Source organism: Psammomys obesus, unplaced genomic scaffold (assembly GCF_907164565.1).
Source record: "Psammomys obesus unplaced genomic scaffold, mPsaObe1.curated_primary_1811, whole genome shotgun sequence".
Classification (NCBI taxonomy): domain Eukaryota; kingdom Metazoa; phylum Chordata; class Mammalia; order Rodentia; family Muridae; genus Psammomys; species Psammomys obesus.
The window spans coordinates 26,272,294-26,291,388 of NW_026593286.1; the positions used below are offsets into that span (position 1 = coordinate 26,272,294).

The following is a 19,095-nucleotide window of genomic DNA, read 5'->3' on the forward strand; positions in this document are numbered from 1 at the left end:
ACACAGAAACATGCTTGAAAGTTGGCATTTACAATTATTTTTCAGTAATACTTCAAGGTAATGAGTTACACATTTCTGTTTAGGGCCCTTAGACTGAAAAATGAGGGTGCTGGATGAAGACTGTGTGGGCTAGCAGAAACTAGAATTTACTAATAACATTATGTGCCAGACGTCTTACTAACACATCCATGTACTCCACTATTTCATAGAGTAAACATCAGGTACCAAATGAGTCCTGATCTTGTGTTCACTGAAGAAGATAAAAGAACTGAGGCACAGCAGGGCAGGCAACTCACTGCAGCCACAAAGCTAGGAGTGTGGTCCCTGCTCATAGCACTTCCACTTTCGACTTCACCAGCATTAACATTCTGGTAGTCCCAGTGTCAGTGCTGTCAACAGCAACAAGCTCGCAGTACGTCAGATCACTCCAGACTCAAAAGTCTGCAAAATTGATATCTACCAAGTTTTTCTAGTCTACACTACAGGAGCCTCATATGCTTTTCCTCCACGAGGTGCACATGATGCTGCCACATTAGTAGTGGATAAGAAGTCATGTGTGGGTTAGCACCACTTCAAAATAGTCAACAACAGCAATACAGAAAACTATATTCAGACAAACGAGAAATTCCAAAAGAATTCCACATGCAGTCTAAGCTCAGGGGCTCCAGGGTGGACACTCATGCCTTCGACAGTGCTGCATGATGCATCACTCACTTCAGAGAGAAATAAGAAATGCTTTAGCTGTTATAACCAGCCCGCAAGTGTTTCTACACAAATTTTCTCACTGATAAATAGAAGATCAAAAGGGGGTGGGGGGAATTGAAAAGAACAAGAGAAAGTCACTAGCCAATAAATAAATTCATAGTTGGCACTACTATGACAAGTATACTTACTTTTGCTAATCTTAGTTCTCCTTTGCTTTCTTTCTACCTTGATTTGACTCTTAACATATAATATGCCTTATTGTTACAACTGTCTTGTTATTTTGCCCTGGAGGGAAAAGGGTGACAGATGGTCTTTCCTGGACACCAAGGACGGCCTCAGACAGAACTTCCAGTCCTGCTTCCGAGTGCTGGAGTTATAGATATATACTACCATGCCTTACTCTTAACAAAATCTTAAGGACACACACTGACACAAGAATATCTCATTCATGCTGAAACTCAATAAAACAAGCTCTATGAGTTACCCATATACTGGGCTTAGGTATATGGGTAGCTCAGTTGGCAGAGTGTTTGCTTAGCATGAAAAAAATCCTGGGTTTGAGCTCCAACATCATATGAAAGTAGGTATGGTGGCTTATGCCTCTAAACCTAGCACTGGGGAGGTGGAGACAGGAGAATCAATAGTTCAAGGTCATCTATTCCACTTGGTAGGTCCAAAGCCAACCTGGACTATATGATTCAACAACAAAAAATCAAAATATATAAATAAACTAAGTACAGACTGGTTTTGAAATGTAATACTGCTTTTTTAGTTGCAGCTTTTTCATCAATTCAGCAGATTTTGTTGACCTTCTCCAACCTAAAAGATTTTGTCTATTCAGACAGGAAGGATTAACTAAAATGAGAAAAACCCAAACCACAAGGCCATGAAACATACCAACACCAAGAAGCTGTGTATCATTTTTATACTCGGGCTTAGATGATTCTGATACAGCAGTTCTAACAAATGTAGCAATCTGGGTTGTAGGGGTGTTGACATGGAGAAAGCTAGGCACGTGGGGGCTAGGAATATAGGGAAAACTCTGAAACTCTCAATGTTGCTGTGAAACAAGCTTTTCTTGAAAAATGAAATCTTAAAAAGACTCACACAGGATCCATGCTTTTTTACATTAATAAAATTATCAAAATTTAATTTTATAACTACTCAAAAATATATAACAAATTAAAAGTGACCATATAAAAATTAAAACCCAAATACAGGTTCCATAATTATCACATTCCAGTAAAAGAACTCCTCCCTCCTGTCTCCATACCTCCTGCTATATCCCTTAAAGTCTGCCTCCCCAATTTCCTTAAGCAGATCTTTTTCCCTTTGGATGTTTGTAACAGTCTGGACATTTTCAAAAACCCAAGCGATTCTTTATTTTTATATTCTGAAATTTCAAAAGAACTATATATACAAACTATATAGTCCTTTCCAAACTTAAGTGTTTTGCTTGGCTGGGGTTAAGACTCCTGGTTTAGATAGTTTTTCACTCAATGGTACCTCTCTCTAACTCCAGTATCAGAATACCCTCTTCTGACATCCACAGGTACCAAGCATGCACATGTACAGGCATACATGCAAACAAATAAGAAAAATCTCACACGGGCATATATATTAATTTGTAAAATTTAAATGTTATTTCTAAAGATAAATCTTAGAATAGGCTAAATATTAAATAATTTAATTTATTCAAGTAGAATTAAGTTTTTCTTTAAAAATATTTTATTTATTTATCTATCTATCTATCTATCTATCTATCTATCTATCTATCTATCTATCTATCTATTTATTACAATTTATTCACTTTGTATCTGGGCTATAGCCCCCTCCCTCATTAACTCCCAGTCCCATCCACTCTCCCTCTTCTTCTCCTATGCCCCCTTAAGTTTTTCACTAACAGTAAGAACAATGTCCTTAAATGTGCTTCATTACAAGATCACTAACAGGCAGGCCGTAATCGCCTCCAGCACTCAGGAGGCAGACGTAGGTCAGCCTGGTCTACAGAGCTAGTTCTGGGAAACCTGAGGCTACATAGAAAAAAAATCCTGTTTTGAAAAACAAAAACAAAAATAACAAAACACAAACAAAAAGAGCAGTAACATCTTTCAGCAGTGATACAAGTCGTGCATGGAGCTGCGTGCCTTTTCAACCCAAGGGCCGAGGCAGAGCCTGAGAGGGCTGCCTATGCAGTAACACTTACTCTGTCCACCTAGGCTTAAGTTTTTGAAAATGTGACTGGATACCTACCAGTTTAAAAGAGAACTCTAAATGCAAAGATTAACAAAAGGAAGTGCCTTTTAGCTGTGTTTATAATTTTTTTTCACGTCCATCTATCAGTGAGGTAAGCTGTCAAGATTTAGCCAGTGTATTTGATCTCTGGATCTAAACTGGTTACTGTATTGTAGTCTAGCAAGAAGCTACGGCTTTTTTTTTTTTTTTTTTTACAATATACAACTCTGGGTGGCCTGAAACTTGTTTGTAGACTAGGCCAGGCTTGAACTCAGAGATCCATCCTCCTGTCTCTTCCTCCCCAGTGTCAGTGTTATAGGTGTGGTCACATGCCCGGCTAACTTTATAGTTAGCAGCAAAGTTCAGCAACTACTGAGACCGAGACTTCTGAAACAACTGAGAAAACTAAGGCTTTAAAGTGTACAGGCAAGTTTTTAAAGATGGGTTTTAAACTTTTCACTGTTCGAAAAAAAAAGTTAAGAAAGCATTCTCAAATTTCTCTCTACTGCTTAAGGTTCTTCTTAAAAATTAATTATTCTTTCATTTGTGGCAAAAACATTTTCCCCAAAAAATGATGGTACAAATGGATTTCTATTACACAAAATATCCATTCAAAGTCCTTGCTTGCCATCACCAAGAAGATCAGAAACTTTGGGATACTTGTCTTGGGCTAACAAAACCCAAACATCCCCCACACCTACTATCCATTCCTTTTTTTTCTTAGTTCTTTATTAATTACACTTTATTCACTTTGTTTCCCCCCTGTAGTTCCCTCCCTCCTCTGTCCCAATCTCTCCCTTCCTCCACCCTCTGCATGCATGCCCCTCCCCAAGTCCACTGATAGAGGAGGTCTTCTTTTCCTTCCTTCTGATCCTAGTCAATTAAGTTTCATCAGGAGTGGCTTCGGTGTCTTCTTCTGTGGCCTGGTAATGCTGCTTCCCCCTCAGGGGTAGGTAATTAAAGAGCAGGCCAATCAGTTCATGTCAGAAACAGTCCCTGTTCCTACTACAATGGAACCCACTTGGACACTGAGCTCCCATGGGCTACATCTGTGCAGGGGTCTTAGGTTATCTCTAAGCCTGGTCCTTGGTTGGAGTATCAGTCTAAGGAAAGACCCTTGTGCTCAGATTTTTTGGTTCTGTTGCTCTCCCTATGGAGTTCCTGTCCTTTCTAGATCTTACTGTTTTCCCACTTCTTTCATAAGATTCCCCGCACTCTGCCCAAAGGTTGCCCATAAGTCTCAGCATCTGCATTGATGGTCTGTAGGGCAGAGCCTTTCAGAGGTCCTCTGTGTCAGGCTCCTGACTTGTTCCCTCTTTTCTCCTTCTTTTGATGTCCATCCTCTGCCTTTCTAAATAGGGATTGAGCATTTTAGCAAGAGTCCTCCCTCTTGATTAGTTTCTTTAGGTGTACGATACAACCACTCTGGAAAGCAATCTGGCGCTTCCTCAGACAACTAGGAATAGTGCTTCCTCAAGATCCAGCTATACCACTCCTAGGCATATACTCAAAAGAGGCTCAAGTACACAGTAAGGACATTTGCTCAACCATGTTCGTAGCAGCCTTATTTGTAACAGCCAGAAGTTGGAAACAGCCTAGATGCCCCTCAGTGGAGGAATGGATACAGAAATTGTGGTACATCTACACAATGGAATATTACTCAGCAATAAAAAACAAGGAAATCATGAAATTTGGAGGTAAATGGTGGGATCTGGAAAAGATCATCCTGAGTGAATTATCCCAGAAGCAGATGGTATATACTCACTCATATAGACATATAATATAGGATATACCTACTATCCACTCTTAAATCAGATGACAGATATGCTGTATCATGGCCACAGAACAGAACCACCATGTTATCCAAGCTTTCCTGCTGTCCCCATCACATCAACACTTGAGTCTCCAACCGCTTTCCTCCCCCTCACTCACTTTCCTTAGGTGACCAGCAGTACCATGCTATTCTTGCAAATTCCAAACAGACTCATTTCCACACCTTTGGATTGTTTTTATCACTGGCTTGGCTCAGCTGCCCTTACTGCCTTCTGGTCTCTGCTCACTGTGTTCCCCAACCACCTTAAAGGAATTCCAGCACCCTTCCCTTTGCATCTTTTTCTGCCCTTTCCCCTGTTTTATTAACCTCTGTAACACTTATCCTCACCTGACATATTTTATTTTCTGATAGTATGTCTCTCTTCACTCAAATGTGATCTTCATGAGAACAGAGATGTATTGTTTGTTCACTGCTGTCTTTGATAGCACCTAGAACAATGACTGGCACATAGCATGTGATCAATAAACATTTGTTGAACAAATGGATGTAATAATTTAAAGTCATAAAACCTAGAAATCCTTTCTGGTACATTTAGCGCTATATTGAAATGTGGCCCAAACTGTTAAGTGCCACCAGCAATCCTGTGAACACTGCGAAACTACCATTATTTTTACAAGGACTCTCACATTATCCGTGAGATGGGCTATATACATGTAACAATAAATTAGTGCAGCAAAGTGAAGCTGTATATGAAATATTAATACAGCCCAGTCTCTAATATTACTGTATTAAAATATACCAACAGAAGTCCTACTACTCTATTCCAATAAGAGACACATACCTTATATATTTTGGAAACTTTGTTATATAACACTAACATTCTACCATCTAGAAGTTTGAGGAACACTTTCACTGTTTGATAACCTCTTATAAACTACTGCTTCCTAATTAGTAACACTGTCCATTGCTAGCTGGCTCAAATAACCAAAGTTTAACAAATTCTTCCTGGTTTAGAGTATTTAATGAGAAAGAACCACACATTTAAATCTCTATACAGTCCAGGCTTCAAGGAGCCCAACTTTTCTCTCTAAAACATATTTTTAAAGCTATAAATATAGCACACTGTGATGAAAACTGTATTCTTGACAAGACAAATACAGATTTCCATCAAAGTTAAGGACATTTACTACCTGGGTTTAAATTATTTTGCCCCCAAATAAGATTAAAATTAAGAATTCAAGCAACAATTTAATATCACATTTTCTTAATTAAAAACTGTAAAACATTTTATAGCAAAATTTTATTTCTTTAATAACAAAAACCTTCTGTAAGTGAAAAAGAGAAAGTAAGGGCCATTTGTGTTCAATGTCACTTGACTTATTACTATCCAAAGTAGGTCTGATCTCTAAAACCCTTAACTAGCAGGCCAAGTTCTCTCCATTATGTTCTAACGAAAAGCTCAGGCAAGGAATTAGTAATGAGACAATATGGAGGATGGCAAGGTAGCATTCAAACTATGTCAAAAGATTACTTCTTATCACTGTGGTTTCTTAAAAATAGGCCTTTAGTTAGATAATACTGTCATCAACTTGTTAATAAAGTCCATTCCCAGGATCTTCAGGAACCTGATAACTTCAGGATTTCACATGGCAACAGTTCCCTACCCCCTTAAGTGTTAAAAGCAAACAAAACACAAAGGAAAGAAAAAAGCAGAGGAGGTTAACAGTAACTCAGTAGCTCCACATAAAACTAACAAATCTGACATGGGTTTCCATGACAGTAATAGGTTCTGGGACAAAGGAGGAAGCACTGTTCCCCTTTGCAAAAATATCAACCAGTTCTGGCTACCATACAAGGAAAACACAACACCTCTCATCTAGAAGGAAACAACCAAGGCTGAGCAAGAGAAATCAAACATACACCACATAATAAACACTGAAGAAAAATAGCTTGTTGAATCTGGAAGTTTTCTTTAAAGTAGGAAGGGTGTGGAGAAAGAAGGGAAAGAAAGTAGTTTGATAGAAAAGAATTAGATTTGCTTAGTTCTAAGGATCACCAGGTCACAATTTTAAAGGCACATTTTGGCCAGCCACACAATATTTCAGCAATTAGGCTTTATTCATGTCCAACTGTATAGTCTCAGAAGGTACAGCTTTCTTTCACTTAAAGTGTTCATGAAATTCTGGACTACCAGCTGGAGAAGAAATGTTATAAAGCAATTAATCAATAACCTAGTGATGAGTAGGTACAACACTGAGACTTAAGAGTTTGACTCAAACCTTGAAATCCCACATTGATAGAGAAGGACAAAGACAAGTCATTTCTCACCTTCCTTTCTAAAAATAGTTTTCTTCAAATCTAGGACCTAGGACTCACCTGAGTTCCGGAGAAAAGTCTTTTTAAGTCCTTACAGGAAGACTGTGAAGTAAAAAATATGAAACGGGAGGCTGGGGTTATGGCCTACTTGCATGAATGTTCAGTCTCTCTCTCTCTTTTTTCCTTTAATCAGCTGAACTGTAAAGAATTATACTGTTACTGCTCTTGGGTACCTAGATACCTAGGTACTAAAGGTACTCAGATACCTAGAGTGCCTTTATTCCCTTTATCCCAAAGGAGCAAAGTCTCCAAAGAATCAAGATAGTATATGTGGTACAATCAATGATCCTTATGATGTACCTGATTATATTATTATTTCAAAGTTATATACTCTACCTAAAAGCTTTAAACAGCTAACATGAAGTCTGATGTGATCTCTAAGTAAATCCTATCTCAGGTATTAAGATTATCAATTAATATTTATCAAGCCTTTTCCCATATGAACTTAGGTTCATTTTAAAGTTAATTTTCCTTAGTTGAGATACATCAGTCCTATAGTCTTTCCCAAACATTTCCATTAATTACTTGTTTACTATCCATCTCTTTAAATGCCTTTTTCTTCTGTAGCTTTTAAAAAAAAAGTGATTTTCTTTCGGCCTGTCTTGAACATACAATAGAACAATACAGATACAACATATTCTTTTACTACTTTACTTTTACTAAGTAAAATAAATCTAAACTAGATGTGTCCTTATTAATACAAGTAATGAAAGGAGACAGAAATGGCTAAAAACAAGTTATTCAAGTCTATGCAGAACTTTTATATGCATACCTGAACTGTCTGGACTTGTGGAGACTGAATAACTGATGGCTGGGCCGCCTGAATAACTCCATGGACTTGGACTGTCTGCCCATTGGGCAGCTGCACTAAGGTCACAGTGGGAGCAGAAGATGTCGCATGAGCTGCTGGCATGGATACCTATAAAAACATGAAAAGCAATTACCATCACAGAAACCTCTGTGGGACCACTCAGGTTTAATACAAAGTAGTATAAAGTAATTCCTAATAAGCAAAAATAGGACTTTCCTGCTTGATAAGTATTTCAACAATGTGAAAGAAATTAACAATTTAATGCTCTCAAAAAAAAAAAAAAATTCAAACCCTAAAAATCTTCCTCCCCACTACTTTTCAACCCATCACAAGCGACCAAAAAAAAAAAAAAAAAAAAAAAAAAAAAAAAGCCAGTTATCAAAACATGCAGCAGAAGCCTAAAGAACACCTAATTTACATGGTGCTTTTCATTTTCCTGCCTGCCTTCCCCCCCCCCCCCCACAGAAGGGTTTTCTTTGTAGCCTTGGCTGTCCTGCACTAGCTTTGCAGAACAGGCTGGAAAGAGATCTGCCTGCCTCTGCCTCAAGTGCTAGCATTAAATGTGTGTGCCACCACGCCAGACTCTGCCTGCTTTGTATATCCAATTTTTCTTTAAATTAAAGGCCAAGTAATAAGGATTATCTTTACTTAAAGGCAAAAATATGCTAAGAGATGAATTCACTCAAGGTCAATGTCAGACACGATGGCCTTATGCATAAATGTATTCAGAATATCCTGGTGTTAAACCATGTTTTAATATCTTAACTTTTCAAATATGGTCAAGAAAGACTAAGTTTAGAACAACACATTCTAAAACATACATTTTATTATTTCACTTTAGACTAACTACAAGCATGTCTTTCATTAACAAGAAAGTATATGCAGTATAATTAAAAGTTTCGATTTCTCCTATTTCAAAAAAGCACTAATCTGGTAATAGGTGGAATTTTAAGAAGTGTTTTCATTTTGGATGAATAAAGGAGCAGAGCCAGGAAAAAAATATATATATATGAAAACAACTATTTTTTTCTTGAGGCACAAAAAAGGCAATTTTAATGACGCAATATCCAATTCTTAAGAATTCTTAAATTTACTGACATGTCTATCAAATAGTATTTATTTTTCCCAAGCTCCAACATATTTAAGATAGAATTTTTATTGTTCATTTAGTAAATAGTAACCAGGAGTCATATACCAAGAACAATGTTATAATAAAAACTACAAAAATAGAAAAGATACGGGTCTTTCAAAATAAGTTACTGACCCATGTGTGTTATGTACAGGCATGCATGCATGTAAAATGGTGGAAAGACACACATGACTGCTCAGTGTATCAGTAGAGATACAATAAGAGATTTGAAAAGGGTTCAGTGGTCTAGTCATCAAACCTCTCTGTATGCCCCAGTAAAAACTTTAAGACAGGCAGAGTGGCACATGCCTTTAAGCCCAGCACTTGGGGAGTAGAGGAAGGAGAATCACTGAGAGCTCCCAGTAAGCCAACGGTATAGTGAAAGTATGTCTCAAAACAAAAAATCTTCCATTTCATTCTATGAGTGGTGTATGCTCATAATTCCAACACTAAAGAGGCTGGAGCAGAAGGACTATTGTCAGGCAAAGCCAGCTTGAGTGATTTTGAAAGCCTCTATCTCAAAAACAAAACAAAGTAACTTTCACTTATTCTGAGGCTCTAAGAGGAATTGCTGAAGGGATTTTTTTGAACTATATATATAGCATGGTGAGGTTTGCATTTTTAGATCAATCACTTTGGTGGCTAAATGACAGGCATACACTTCAAAGAGAGAAAACTGGAGATGGGGTACCATGAGAAAGCCTATTCATGAGCAAGGTGATGAAGGCTAGAAATAGGGTGGTGGGTGGTTAAGGATAGGGCTGAGAGAAGCAACTTTGTGAAAATCTAGAGGCAGCTTCAAGAAAGGCTTAAGGAATGACTGGCTGCAGAGAGCATTAAAGATGAAAGAAAGTAGGAAAATATGCCAACTGAAACAGAGTGAAAGAGGGACAAGGTTTGGGGTTGCTGGGGTTGTAGTAAAAGGTATAGTACTGAATGTGAATACGGATACACAGGAAGAAGTAATACTGTGGTGAAGCTGGGGAAAAGAGCTTTTAAAGATAAGCTATCTTTTTTGTTTGTTTTTGAATTTTATTTTTTTCTTATCAGTTACATTTTATTAACAAGACAAGCTATCTTTAGCACATAGATGGAAACATACCAGGCTCTTTTCTTGGACAGTCAAAACCCCTTCTGTATTAGTCCTATTCTCTCTGGTCACCTTAAGTCATGTTTAGCTCTCTACCTGGTTCTCTAAATGTGGTGCCAGGACTGTCTTCAGAGTCAACACGTTGCCCTGTTTATAACATCAAATCTAAGAAGAAATCAAAGATATTGTGTCCTCAAGTTTCAAGGGTTCAGCCATCAAGGTACTATGAGCTGAGTGTCTCACCTTAATTCCATAGAAAGTCGTTTGACTATTTACACTGTCAATGTCTTTTTCCATGCATCCATTTGGTTACTCATCAAGGTGCCTCACATTTATGTTTATAGAGGCATAAAAGTCTATTTAATTAAATATAGCTAACCCCCTTTCTTGTGTGTATGGGTGCAAAGTCCTCCAGCATGAAAATATATCACCAGTCCTCCTTTTTTTTTTTCAATTTTAGGACAGAGTCTCAATTGATTACCAACGCTGACAGTGAACTTGTGGTTCTCATGCCTTAGACTCCCAAGAAGCTGTTATCACAGGCCTGTCCCACAAGGCCTAGCTAAAAATCCCTACTACCAGAACTACTATAGCATTCTTTGCCATATTCTAGCTATTTTTTTTCAGTGCCAGTGATTAAACTTAGGACCTTGTGCCCGCTAGGCAAGGGCTTTCCTCTCACAGGTATCCTAACTTGACACTGTAATGCTGTCACCTACAAATGTGTTGGCTACATTTACAACCATCGTGGGTAGCATGTGGCCTGGTCACAAGTGAGACATGGTTGACAGATGTTTCTCAAGACACACAGATGCATTCAATTTTTACAATACACTACCATGGAGCCTATTTTTTGGTTTTAAAATCTATTATAAATATCTCTGCATAGTCTTACTAAAAATATGGCTACATAATATAAGTTTATTATTTAATAATGTCCTATTATTACTTTTTACTTAGATTTATTACAATTTTACATTCTCATCTGTGTGTGGTGGTAAATATCTGTAATCCCAAGACTGAGGAGGCTGAGTCAGCATCACCAAGTGTAAGTCCTAGGGGAACAGTAATGCACTGTCTTAATAAACTAAAATATATTCTCACCGTCAAAACCACAGGTATTATTAAACCTTAAATTTTAAAAGAAAATAAGATATATTTTATGTTGATTATCTTTCTTCCTTTACTACTTGGACTGATTTTGCTTTCTTCCTACTCCTACTATTCATTGACAATAATATCATTATCATCTTGCCTTAGCTTTACAATACTTTCCTAGTATTTAAAAATTGGCATTAAAAAGTTATCTAGAATCAGAAATAACAGGAAGTTCTGTCAGAATCTATGATATACACCTCCCTCCAAGGCTCAGGGAACACTGCGAGAGAGGAGGTGGAAGAGATATAAGCGTCAGAAGATGGGAGGAGAGGCTGTGAAAGTCTGTGTTCTGGACATGACATTGCTGTTACACTAACAGCCTGCATAAGACATGCATACGATGGGGCCTGTAACGTTTTATCCTGGATTGTGGTAGGGCTTCATAAGCTCTCTGAGGAACTAGTAACAGTTAACAGTTGCTGGGAGAGCAACAGACATTGTCTTCAGGGGCATAGTCACTGACAAGTCCATGCTTCAGTAACTCCCCACTCACGTTCATGCAAGCAGCCATAATTAAACTCAGTGGGTAAAACAACAAGAAAAGAACATCAAAGTAAAAGAGATCATGGAAAGAAGAGGTCTGGTCGGAGTGAAAGGGTAAAGAGGCGATGAACATGATCCAAATAAACAAACTGTCAAAAAAAAAAAAAAAAAAAGATTTTTTTTTTTTCCCCATAAGTGTGGTTCAGGAACTTGGATCAGCAAATGAAAAATACAACCATAACTGAACAAGAAGAAAGGAGAAAAGGTAAAGCTAGGTTCAACCACATATTCCACTTTTAAGTCTTCAATGCTGGAGGATTATCTAATAATAAGCTGAACATGTTCCCTTCTGAATTCTAAATTATATTTCATGAAATTGATTTCACTTTTTAATACATGATCATGTAGGTGTGGAGACTAGGAAAGGAGGCAGTAGTTTTGGAGGCTGAAGAACAGACAGATCAATAGTAACCAACCAAAAAGACAAATGGTCAAATCACAGAGGAAGGGAAAAGTCTGACTTGGACCACAAAAATCCAGATGTTCAGGATCTCCAACACTAAAAGGTGACATAAAGAGAAACGCTGAAAATAAATAGAGGGTACATTGTAAACTCTTTGGGAACAAATGAATCCTTTCTCAATCCCTGTAGAAGAAAATCTGACCTACTGTGAGAGAGGAGTGGAGAATTATATAGATAATGGGTCTTAACACTTCCAGGTTGCCTGAAAGTCACTATGAAATCACAGCCCCCCTCTCTCCCTTGGTTCGCAGGTCCCCTTTCCCATATAAACAGAGGATTAGTGAAACTTCTGGAGACCTAGTCAAATTCAAGATCCAAGACACTAAGGGCTAAAACCACCTGCTGCTCAAAAGTTAAGTTCCCGGTTTGGAGCTGTTCCACAAAGATTTCAAAGTAGCTTCTCAGCCATTTTATATCTATTAATCATTCCATGTTGAGGCATGAGCATAGGGCCTTATATGTGCCATGTACATGCTCTACCATTACGTTACAATCCTACCTCCTAGCCTCTCCCCTCCACGCCCCCCCACCCCACTTTAATCCTGAGCAAGCATCTAGAGTGTTAAGAAGATGGGAGTGTAAGACATCTCCATTTGGAAACGGAGATGAAGAGCTATGTTGTAGAGAAATTTAGATTAGAACATGGCTGCTCTGGCAAGTGATCACATTCAAAGACCTTCTAGGTCTATGTGATCCAGCTAGAATACAAACACGCCTTCAATCCAGGAGACAGAGGCAAGCAGACCTGAGTTCAAAGCCAGCCTGGTAGAGAACAAGCTTCAGGTTGAGAAAAGCTTAGGTCCAGGTGTGGTGGAACACACCTTTAATCTCAAACAATGATGGTAAAGTTTGTTTTTAGAAGAAAGCACTCATTTTGAAAATGATATTTAATTGAGTGGCAGAAATAGAGATGAATCAGAGAAAGACTTGAGAGAATAGGATACGCCCAACTCAGAGAACAGAGAGGAAAGGAAGGGGCAATGCAGAGAGAGGAGCAGGGGTTGGGGGGCAGGGGAGGCAGTTTTTACTGAGACAGTAATAGAAAGACATTGCAAAGAGAGAACTCAGGTGAAGACCAAATGAATGAGCCAGGGAATGAGAAGGAGACAGGAGATTAGAGCAGGTTGCTAGAGTTAGTTTGAAGCCAAGCAGAGCCATTCAGGGGTCTAGAGATACAGGCCAGATTGAATAAATCAGCTGGGAGAGGAGTTTGAGCCAGAACAGCTGACTTGAACCTGCCAGCCCAGAGCTCAGAAAGAACAGGTAACGGTGAGCTTATTCAGCAGTAAGTCTTTAGAGGCTGAAAATATTCTAGATTATAGAAGCTAGAAGCTTCCATGACTATACCTAAATTAGCAAAAGGAGTCAATAAGCCTCTGAGACAACTGAAACAGGAGAATAAAAGGTTTTTTTTTTTTTATATATATATATGGTATGGCCACATGATAAAAAGAAACTCAAAATAAAATAACCCCCAACCACTCATGAAGATAATCCTTAAACCCCTGCACAGATGTATCCCATGGTAGTTCAGTGGCCAAGTAGGTTCCACAGTAATGGGAACAGGGACTGTCTCTGACATGAACTGATTGGCCTGCTCTTTGATCACTTCCCCCTGAGGGGGGAGCAGCCTTACCAGGCCACAGAGGAAGACAATGCAGCCACTCCTAATGAGACCTAATAGACTAGACTAGGGTCATAAGGAAGGAAAGGAAGACCTCTCCTATCAGTGGGCTTGGGGAGGGACATGTGTGGGGCAGTGGTAGGGAAGAAAGGATTGGGAGGGGTGGAAGGAGGGGGCTACAGGGGAGATACAAAATGAATAAAGTGTAATAAAAATTAAAAAAAAAAAAAAGAATAGAACAACACCAACAAAAAAACCCCACAACCCTCAAACAAACCCCTTCATCTGAGGATAAAAGAAGATACTGTCTTATGATACATAGGATACTATGAAAATAACAAAGGACTATCCAGGGAACAAACAGAACTCTTGGAAACATGATAGCAAAATAAAAATTCAGCAGCCAGGATGGAGGGGATTTAAGAACCTCCAAGGAAGTAGAGCAAAAAGACTGAAAAATAGCAAAGAAAGTATGATGAAAATGAAGAAACAAATACTACCAAAAACAGTCCCAGAAGCCTAATAGTTTGGATCTAAATGATCCTGAAAGACATGAAAAACAAAACCACCACCAACTAATTGACAGAAGTTTCCCAAAACAGAGGGGATCAGTTTCCACTATAAAACAGCCACTGGATACAGAGAATAAAATAAACTAATTTATTAGTACTCATTCTAAGTAGAGATCTAAGGTATAACACACAAGATATAAGAAGTAAAAGTAAGTCTTCTCAACATTTGTGAGCAACATTAAGTGGACCACAGAAAACAAAACAGATCCTTACCCCAGCTAATCTTTTCTTCTCAAGATTCTGTTAGCTACATGTTCTACCTTATCAAAAATACAAATTCCTTAAGAAAAAGTCATGAGAGCAGAAAAAATTTCCAAGATGACTCTCTAAAGTCAACCCAGGGAACAACCAGGCCAGACAGAATATGGTGACCAGGACAGAAGACATGCCAAAGGCTGTCATTATCAAGGAACCTGCTCAGCTAAATGCTCAAATGAGCCCCAATTTCTCTGTGCTTGTTTTACTAACCCTAGACTAGCTGCCGTCTCATCTGATGTACTGACTTATTTCCAAGTATATCGGGTTTTGTCTCACTCCTGAGATTTGCAGGGGAAACACAGTCAGCCTTACTCTTTCTGACTCTCTTCCTGTTGGAGCCCTGTATTTCCCAGGACTTATTCTGATCAGCCACTTCCACTGTAGATGTTTAACTCTTGGAGAAACCGAACCTAGGCAAAGCAAAGCTTTGGCCAGGATTATTTTTGTCTGGGAGCCTTCCCTTTAAAGAGGAAAACAGCCAGGCGTGGTAGCACATACCTTTAATCCAGAGGGTGGATCTCTGTGTATTTGAGAACACCCAGAGACAATATTCTGTGTCCAAAAATGGGAGAAGGAAACACCATATTTTACCCTAGCAGGTTTATATTTATTTGGTTTGTATACTAAGCACTGTTTCACTAACATTTAGGTAAAAATTTGTTAATTAAAAAAAAAAAAAATTGATGAAAGCCTTAAGGACAAGATACTTAAAACCAGACTAAATGTATTTAAAATGCACAGGAAAGAGAGGCTGCTTTTATCCTTAGGATTGATTCACACATCAATTTATTTGTTTATTCTGCTTTTTTAGTATTAGAATATATAAATTTAGGCTTTCAAATTATCTGCACCTCCAGATCCCAAAATAAGTCTGTGTGGTATTAAAAACAACAACGAAAAAGAAGACAACTGTTGTAATCAAGGTTTTAATTCATTTGTTAGTAAAAAATTAATTATTTCTGGATCATGTCACTACATATACTATATTAATGTTTAATGGTGCATTTTACTTATATGTTAATTAACTAGTATCATTTCTAAGGATAAGCTAATGTTAATAGTAAGCAGGAATTCTGATATTAAGAAGTTTTCATTCATTCTATGTATATTTTTATTAAAAATTAAATTCTCTTGGAAACATATTGCTCTTGGAAGAGACACAGCTTGGAATCTCTATTTTATACCTGGGCTAATGTGGCAATCTGTGGCTGGGCTTGAACTGTCATTTGTTGATTTTCAGCTTCTGTTACAGCAGCATCTCCACTCTGCTGGTTGTCTGCTCCAGATTCCATGGTCATTTAGTTACCTACAATAACATGGAAGAGTGTTACAAGCACTACTGTGCTTTGTACTTGCGTGACGTTAAAGGCAAACTTCACGTTATAAATAGGTCTATGTGGTGGTTAGGTTAGTAAATACACCTAGAAATCTAGTTAAAAACAGAATGCAGCTGACCTTTTACTCAACTTATTCAATCTGCTCAGCTATAAATCCTAGTACCTTCAAAAAACAAAAACAATCCAAAGTCTTCCTTTGAGTGTTTCTGTTTCTTTATAACAGAAACTTGTCCTTTACTGAGGAGGAGGACAGAGGTGGAAGCAAAGCTGATTTTCCCAAAGCTGCACCAGTCAGGTTCAGAAAGAGGGTAGAAAGCAGGAGCTGAGATTCTAAAGATCCCTCTAGGCATTTCCTCCTGTCAGAGCAGGAAACAGAGCAACTGTAAGCTGCTCCTTAGCAGAAAACTGCTAACAGGGCAAACTGGCCCAAGTTTCAAAAGCCCATGTAGTGGGATACAGAGGTAAAAGGGTAGAATAAATAAATGGCCAGACCCTAATCAGAGACTTCAAACACTAAGAAATCCGTGGTGCTCTATTCCTCGCCTACCACAGAGCCCAGCACGGCACTACACAAAGAAGCAAAACAACTTTTCCTATGTTTGATCAGAAAATTCTGGATAAGTCAAAACTGGACTCTCGTGTTTTTTAGACCTTGGTTTTGCTATGAGTTTTGCATGTTTGTGTAGTGCTCTAGCATCTCTCAGCAGCAAAAGCCAAAGGAGATGAGCGTCTAACTGCAGAAGTTAGTTACGTGTAGATTTTAGTATATTTTCAGATAACCAGGAAAGCAATCCTTTCTACATATTTTTTGGGGAAAGGGGCTTACAGTGTATCTCTCTTACAACTCAATGCCTACATATTACCAGACAAGAAATTAATTTATCACGGGTAGTATCTATACTCATCTCTCATGTAACAGAGAAACTTCAATGCTTTACCACACAACTCTAAAACTAATAATCAAAATTGAAACTCATCCTTATGATCATTGCATACTATAAAAAATGTATCCAATATTTAACATATTATTTATAATACTTTATATTGAAGATAAATGTCTCTTTAGAAATTAATATAAAAAGTTAGAAATACAAGTATCCACAAAACACAGATGACGAAGTAAAAAAGTCAACAGATTTAACAACATAGTTATTTAAAAGCCATAAAGCTCCTGAGACGTTGGGAGAAGTAACTGCCATGGCTACCATATCATCCAAAGTGCAACTATAAGTCAATTTGAAACTCTCAATATTTAGCTTACAAAAATGTAGTTCAAAGAAACCTGTCTACAATGTAATGACATTAATAGAAGGGAATCCCAATTATGATTTTTAAAGAAGTAAAATAACAGATGTGAAGCTGTGTCCATGGAAAGGGTGTAGGGAATTAAACTCTAAGATGGAAGTGGTGTCTACAGAATTTTTTATATGATGACAAGTCTCATCATTTGGTACACTTTTTACATACTTTAATATCAGTTCTGGTTGGATATTATTTTCCTTCTAGGAACAGATTCAACACTGCTTATACAGTTTAAGAGAAAACTCATTAATATAAAAAATCATAAATAACATTTCTGAGCTATGGTCCAAAAACTGTATTTCAACAGTGATTTGGAGATACCCATTGACTTTTTTCTCAACACTCCCTTTTTTAAGAAATATGGAATTACAATCATTTTGGCAGAACTGTTTACTCTGTATTTACAAATGGGGTGTGTGTGGGGGAATCTGAAATAATCTAGTCATAAAACTTTACTAAATTATACCAGTTTTATGAAGGTTGACCACTGAACCTGTCCTAACAAGGCAGCATTTAAATTTCCCTAAGCAATACCTACACAGAAGTGTTGAATCGCAAATAAATTCCATAGGAATACCTGTCATCAAACAGCAAATTAAAGCTCATCAAGGAAAAGCCAAGCTGCCCCTTTTACACTAAGTCAAAGAAGGTTGTATGTCTCCACTTATTTTTTCCTAAAATATTCTGATTTTCATAAGAACCTTAGTCCTTAAAATCTTCAACATTCTACAAGTTTTTGAAAAATAAACCCATCTTCAGGGCGGCTGGGTACGGTACAGCAGCACAGAGAGCAAACATGCTCCTGCAGAGCCCCAAGTTTGGTCCCCAGGGTTCTTGACAGGCAGCTCATAATAACCTGTAATGCCAACCTCTAAGAGCCAAAGCTATCTCCTGGCTTCTACTAGTACCTGCACAATCTTGCCCAGTCTCACACATGCATGAACATATTTAAAAGTGAAATAAATCTTAGAAAACAAAAACAAAACCAAGAAAAGTCCATCCTCCTCCTAACCCGGCTATTTAAGCCCCTAAATCCACAAGTTTAATTCTTTTAAAGAGGAGATAAGATTTCAAAGAAATTTATTTCTAGCTAATAGAACATATGCTGTTTGTTAAAATGGAAATAACCTCAATTAAAAATGAGAAAAAGATTCCTCAACATAAAAACAGAACTCATCCTCAATTCTTTTAAAATTCTAGGGATTTAAGGAAACCACACAAACAGAACTCTCAAGTTTCTAGGGTAACTTCAGCAAAAGGCATATTTGGGCATGTAATTAAAAAACTGATTAGGGTTAGAGAGATTCAGAAGACCTGTGTTTGTTTACCAGCAGCCATGTGTGCAGCAGCTCACACTGAGCTGTAACTCAGCTCCAAAAGGATCTGACACCTATGGACACACACACACACACAGACACACACACACACACACCTGCAGAAGTGTATCCAGCTTTACATGGGGTACAATAATTTCTAGTTCTTTTGTACTTATTTTTAGTTTTTTGTTTTGTTTTTTTGAAGGGTTTAAGCTTTATCAACCTATCCATCCTTCCACCTCTGCTATGTGTTCCTTTTCTGAAGCGTTACTGAAGAACTGCAAAAGCTCAGGTTCTATATAACAGAAGTTGTTCCACAGCCAATAACCTTGTGGCATTGCCTGCACTTCCCTACCTCATCCCCCCACACCTCCAGTTCTTTCTAGTGTTAGCCTTGAAACA

At 37.9% G+C, this 19,095-nt stretch overlaps 1 protein-coding gene across 3 annotated transcripts in view; it reads right to left on the reverse strand.

Moving 5' to 3' along the window:
- Creb1 (cAMP responsive element binding protein 1) overlaps positions 1-19,095 on the reverse strand; it is a 62,740-nt gene that overhangs the window by 31,315 nt on the left and 12,330 nt on the right. The window contains exons 2-4 of one of the 3 annotated variants that reach the window (XM_055616539.1): positions 15,923-16,044; positions 7,863-8,009; positions 7,091-7,132 (exon numbers count right to left, since the gene is read on the reverse strand). In XM_055616539.1, coding sequence (XP_055472514.1) covers positions 7,091-7,132; positions 7,863-8,009; positions 15,923-16,036 — 303 coding nt within the window. In that variant the 5' untranslated portion in view covers positions 16,037-16,044. The remainder of the gene's footprint in view (positions 1-7,090; positions 7,133-7,862; positions 8,010-15,922; positions 16,045-19,095) is intronic. The other 2 variants (XM_055616541.1, XM_055616540.1) reach the window with 2 other exon arrangements.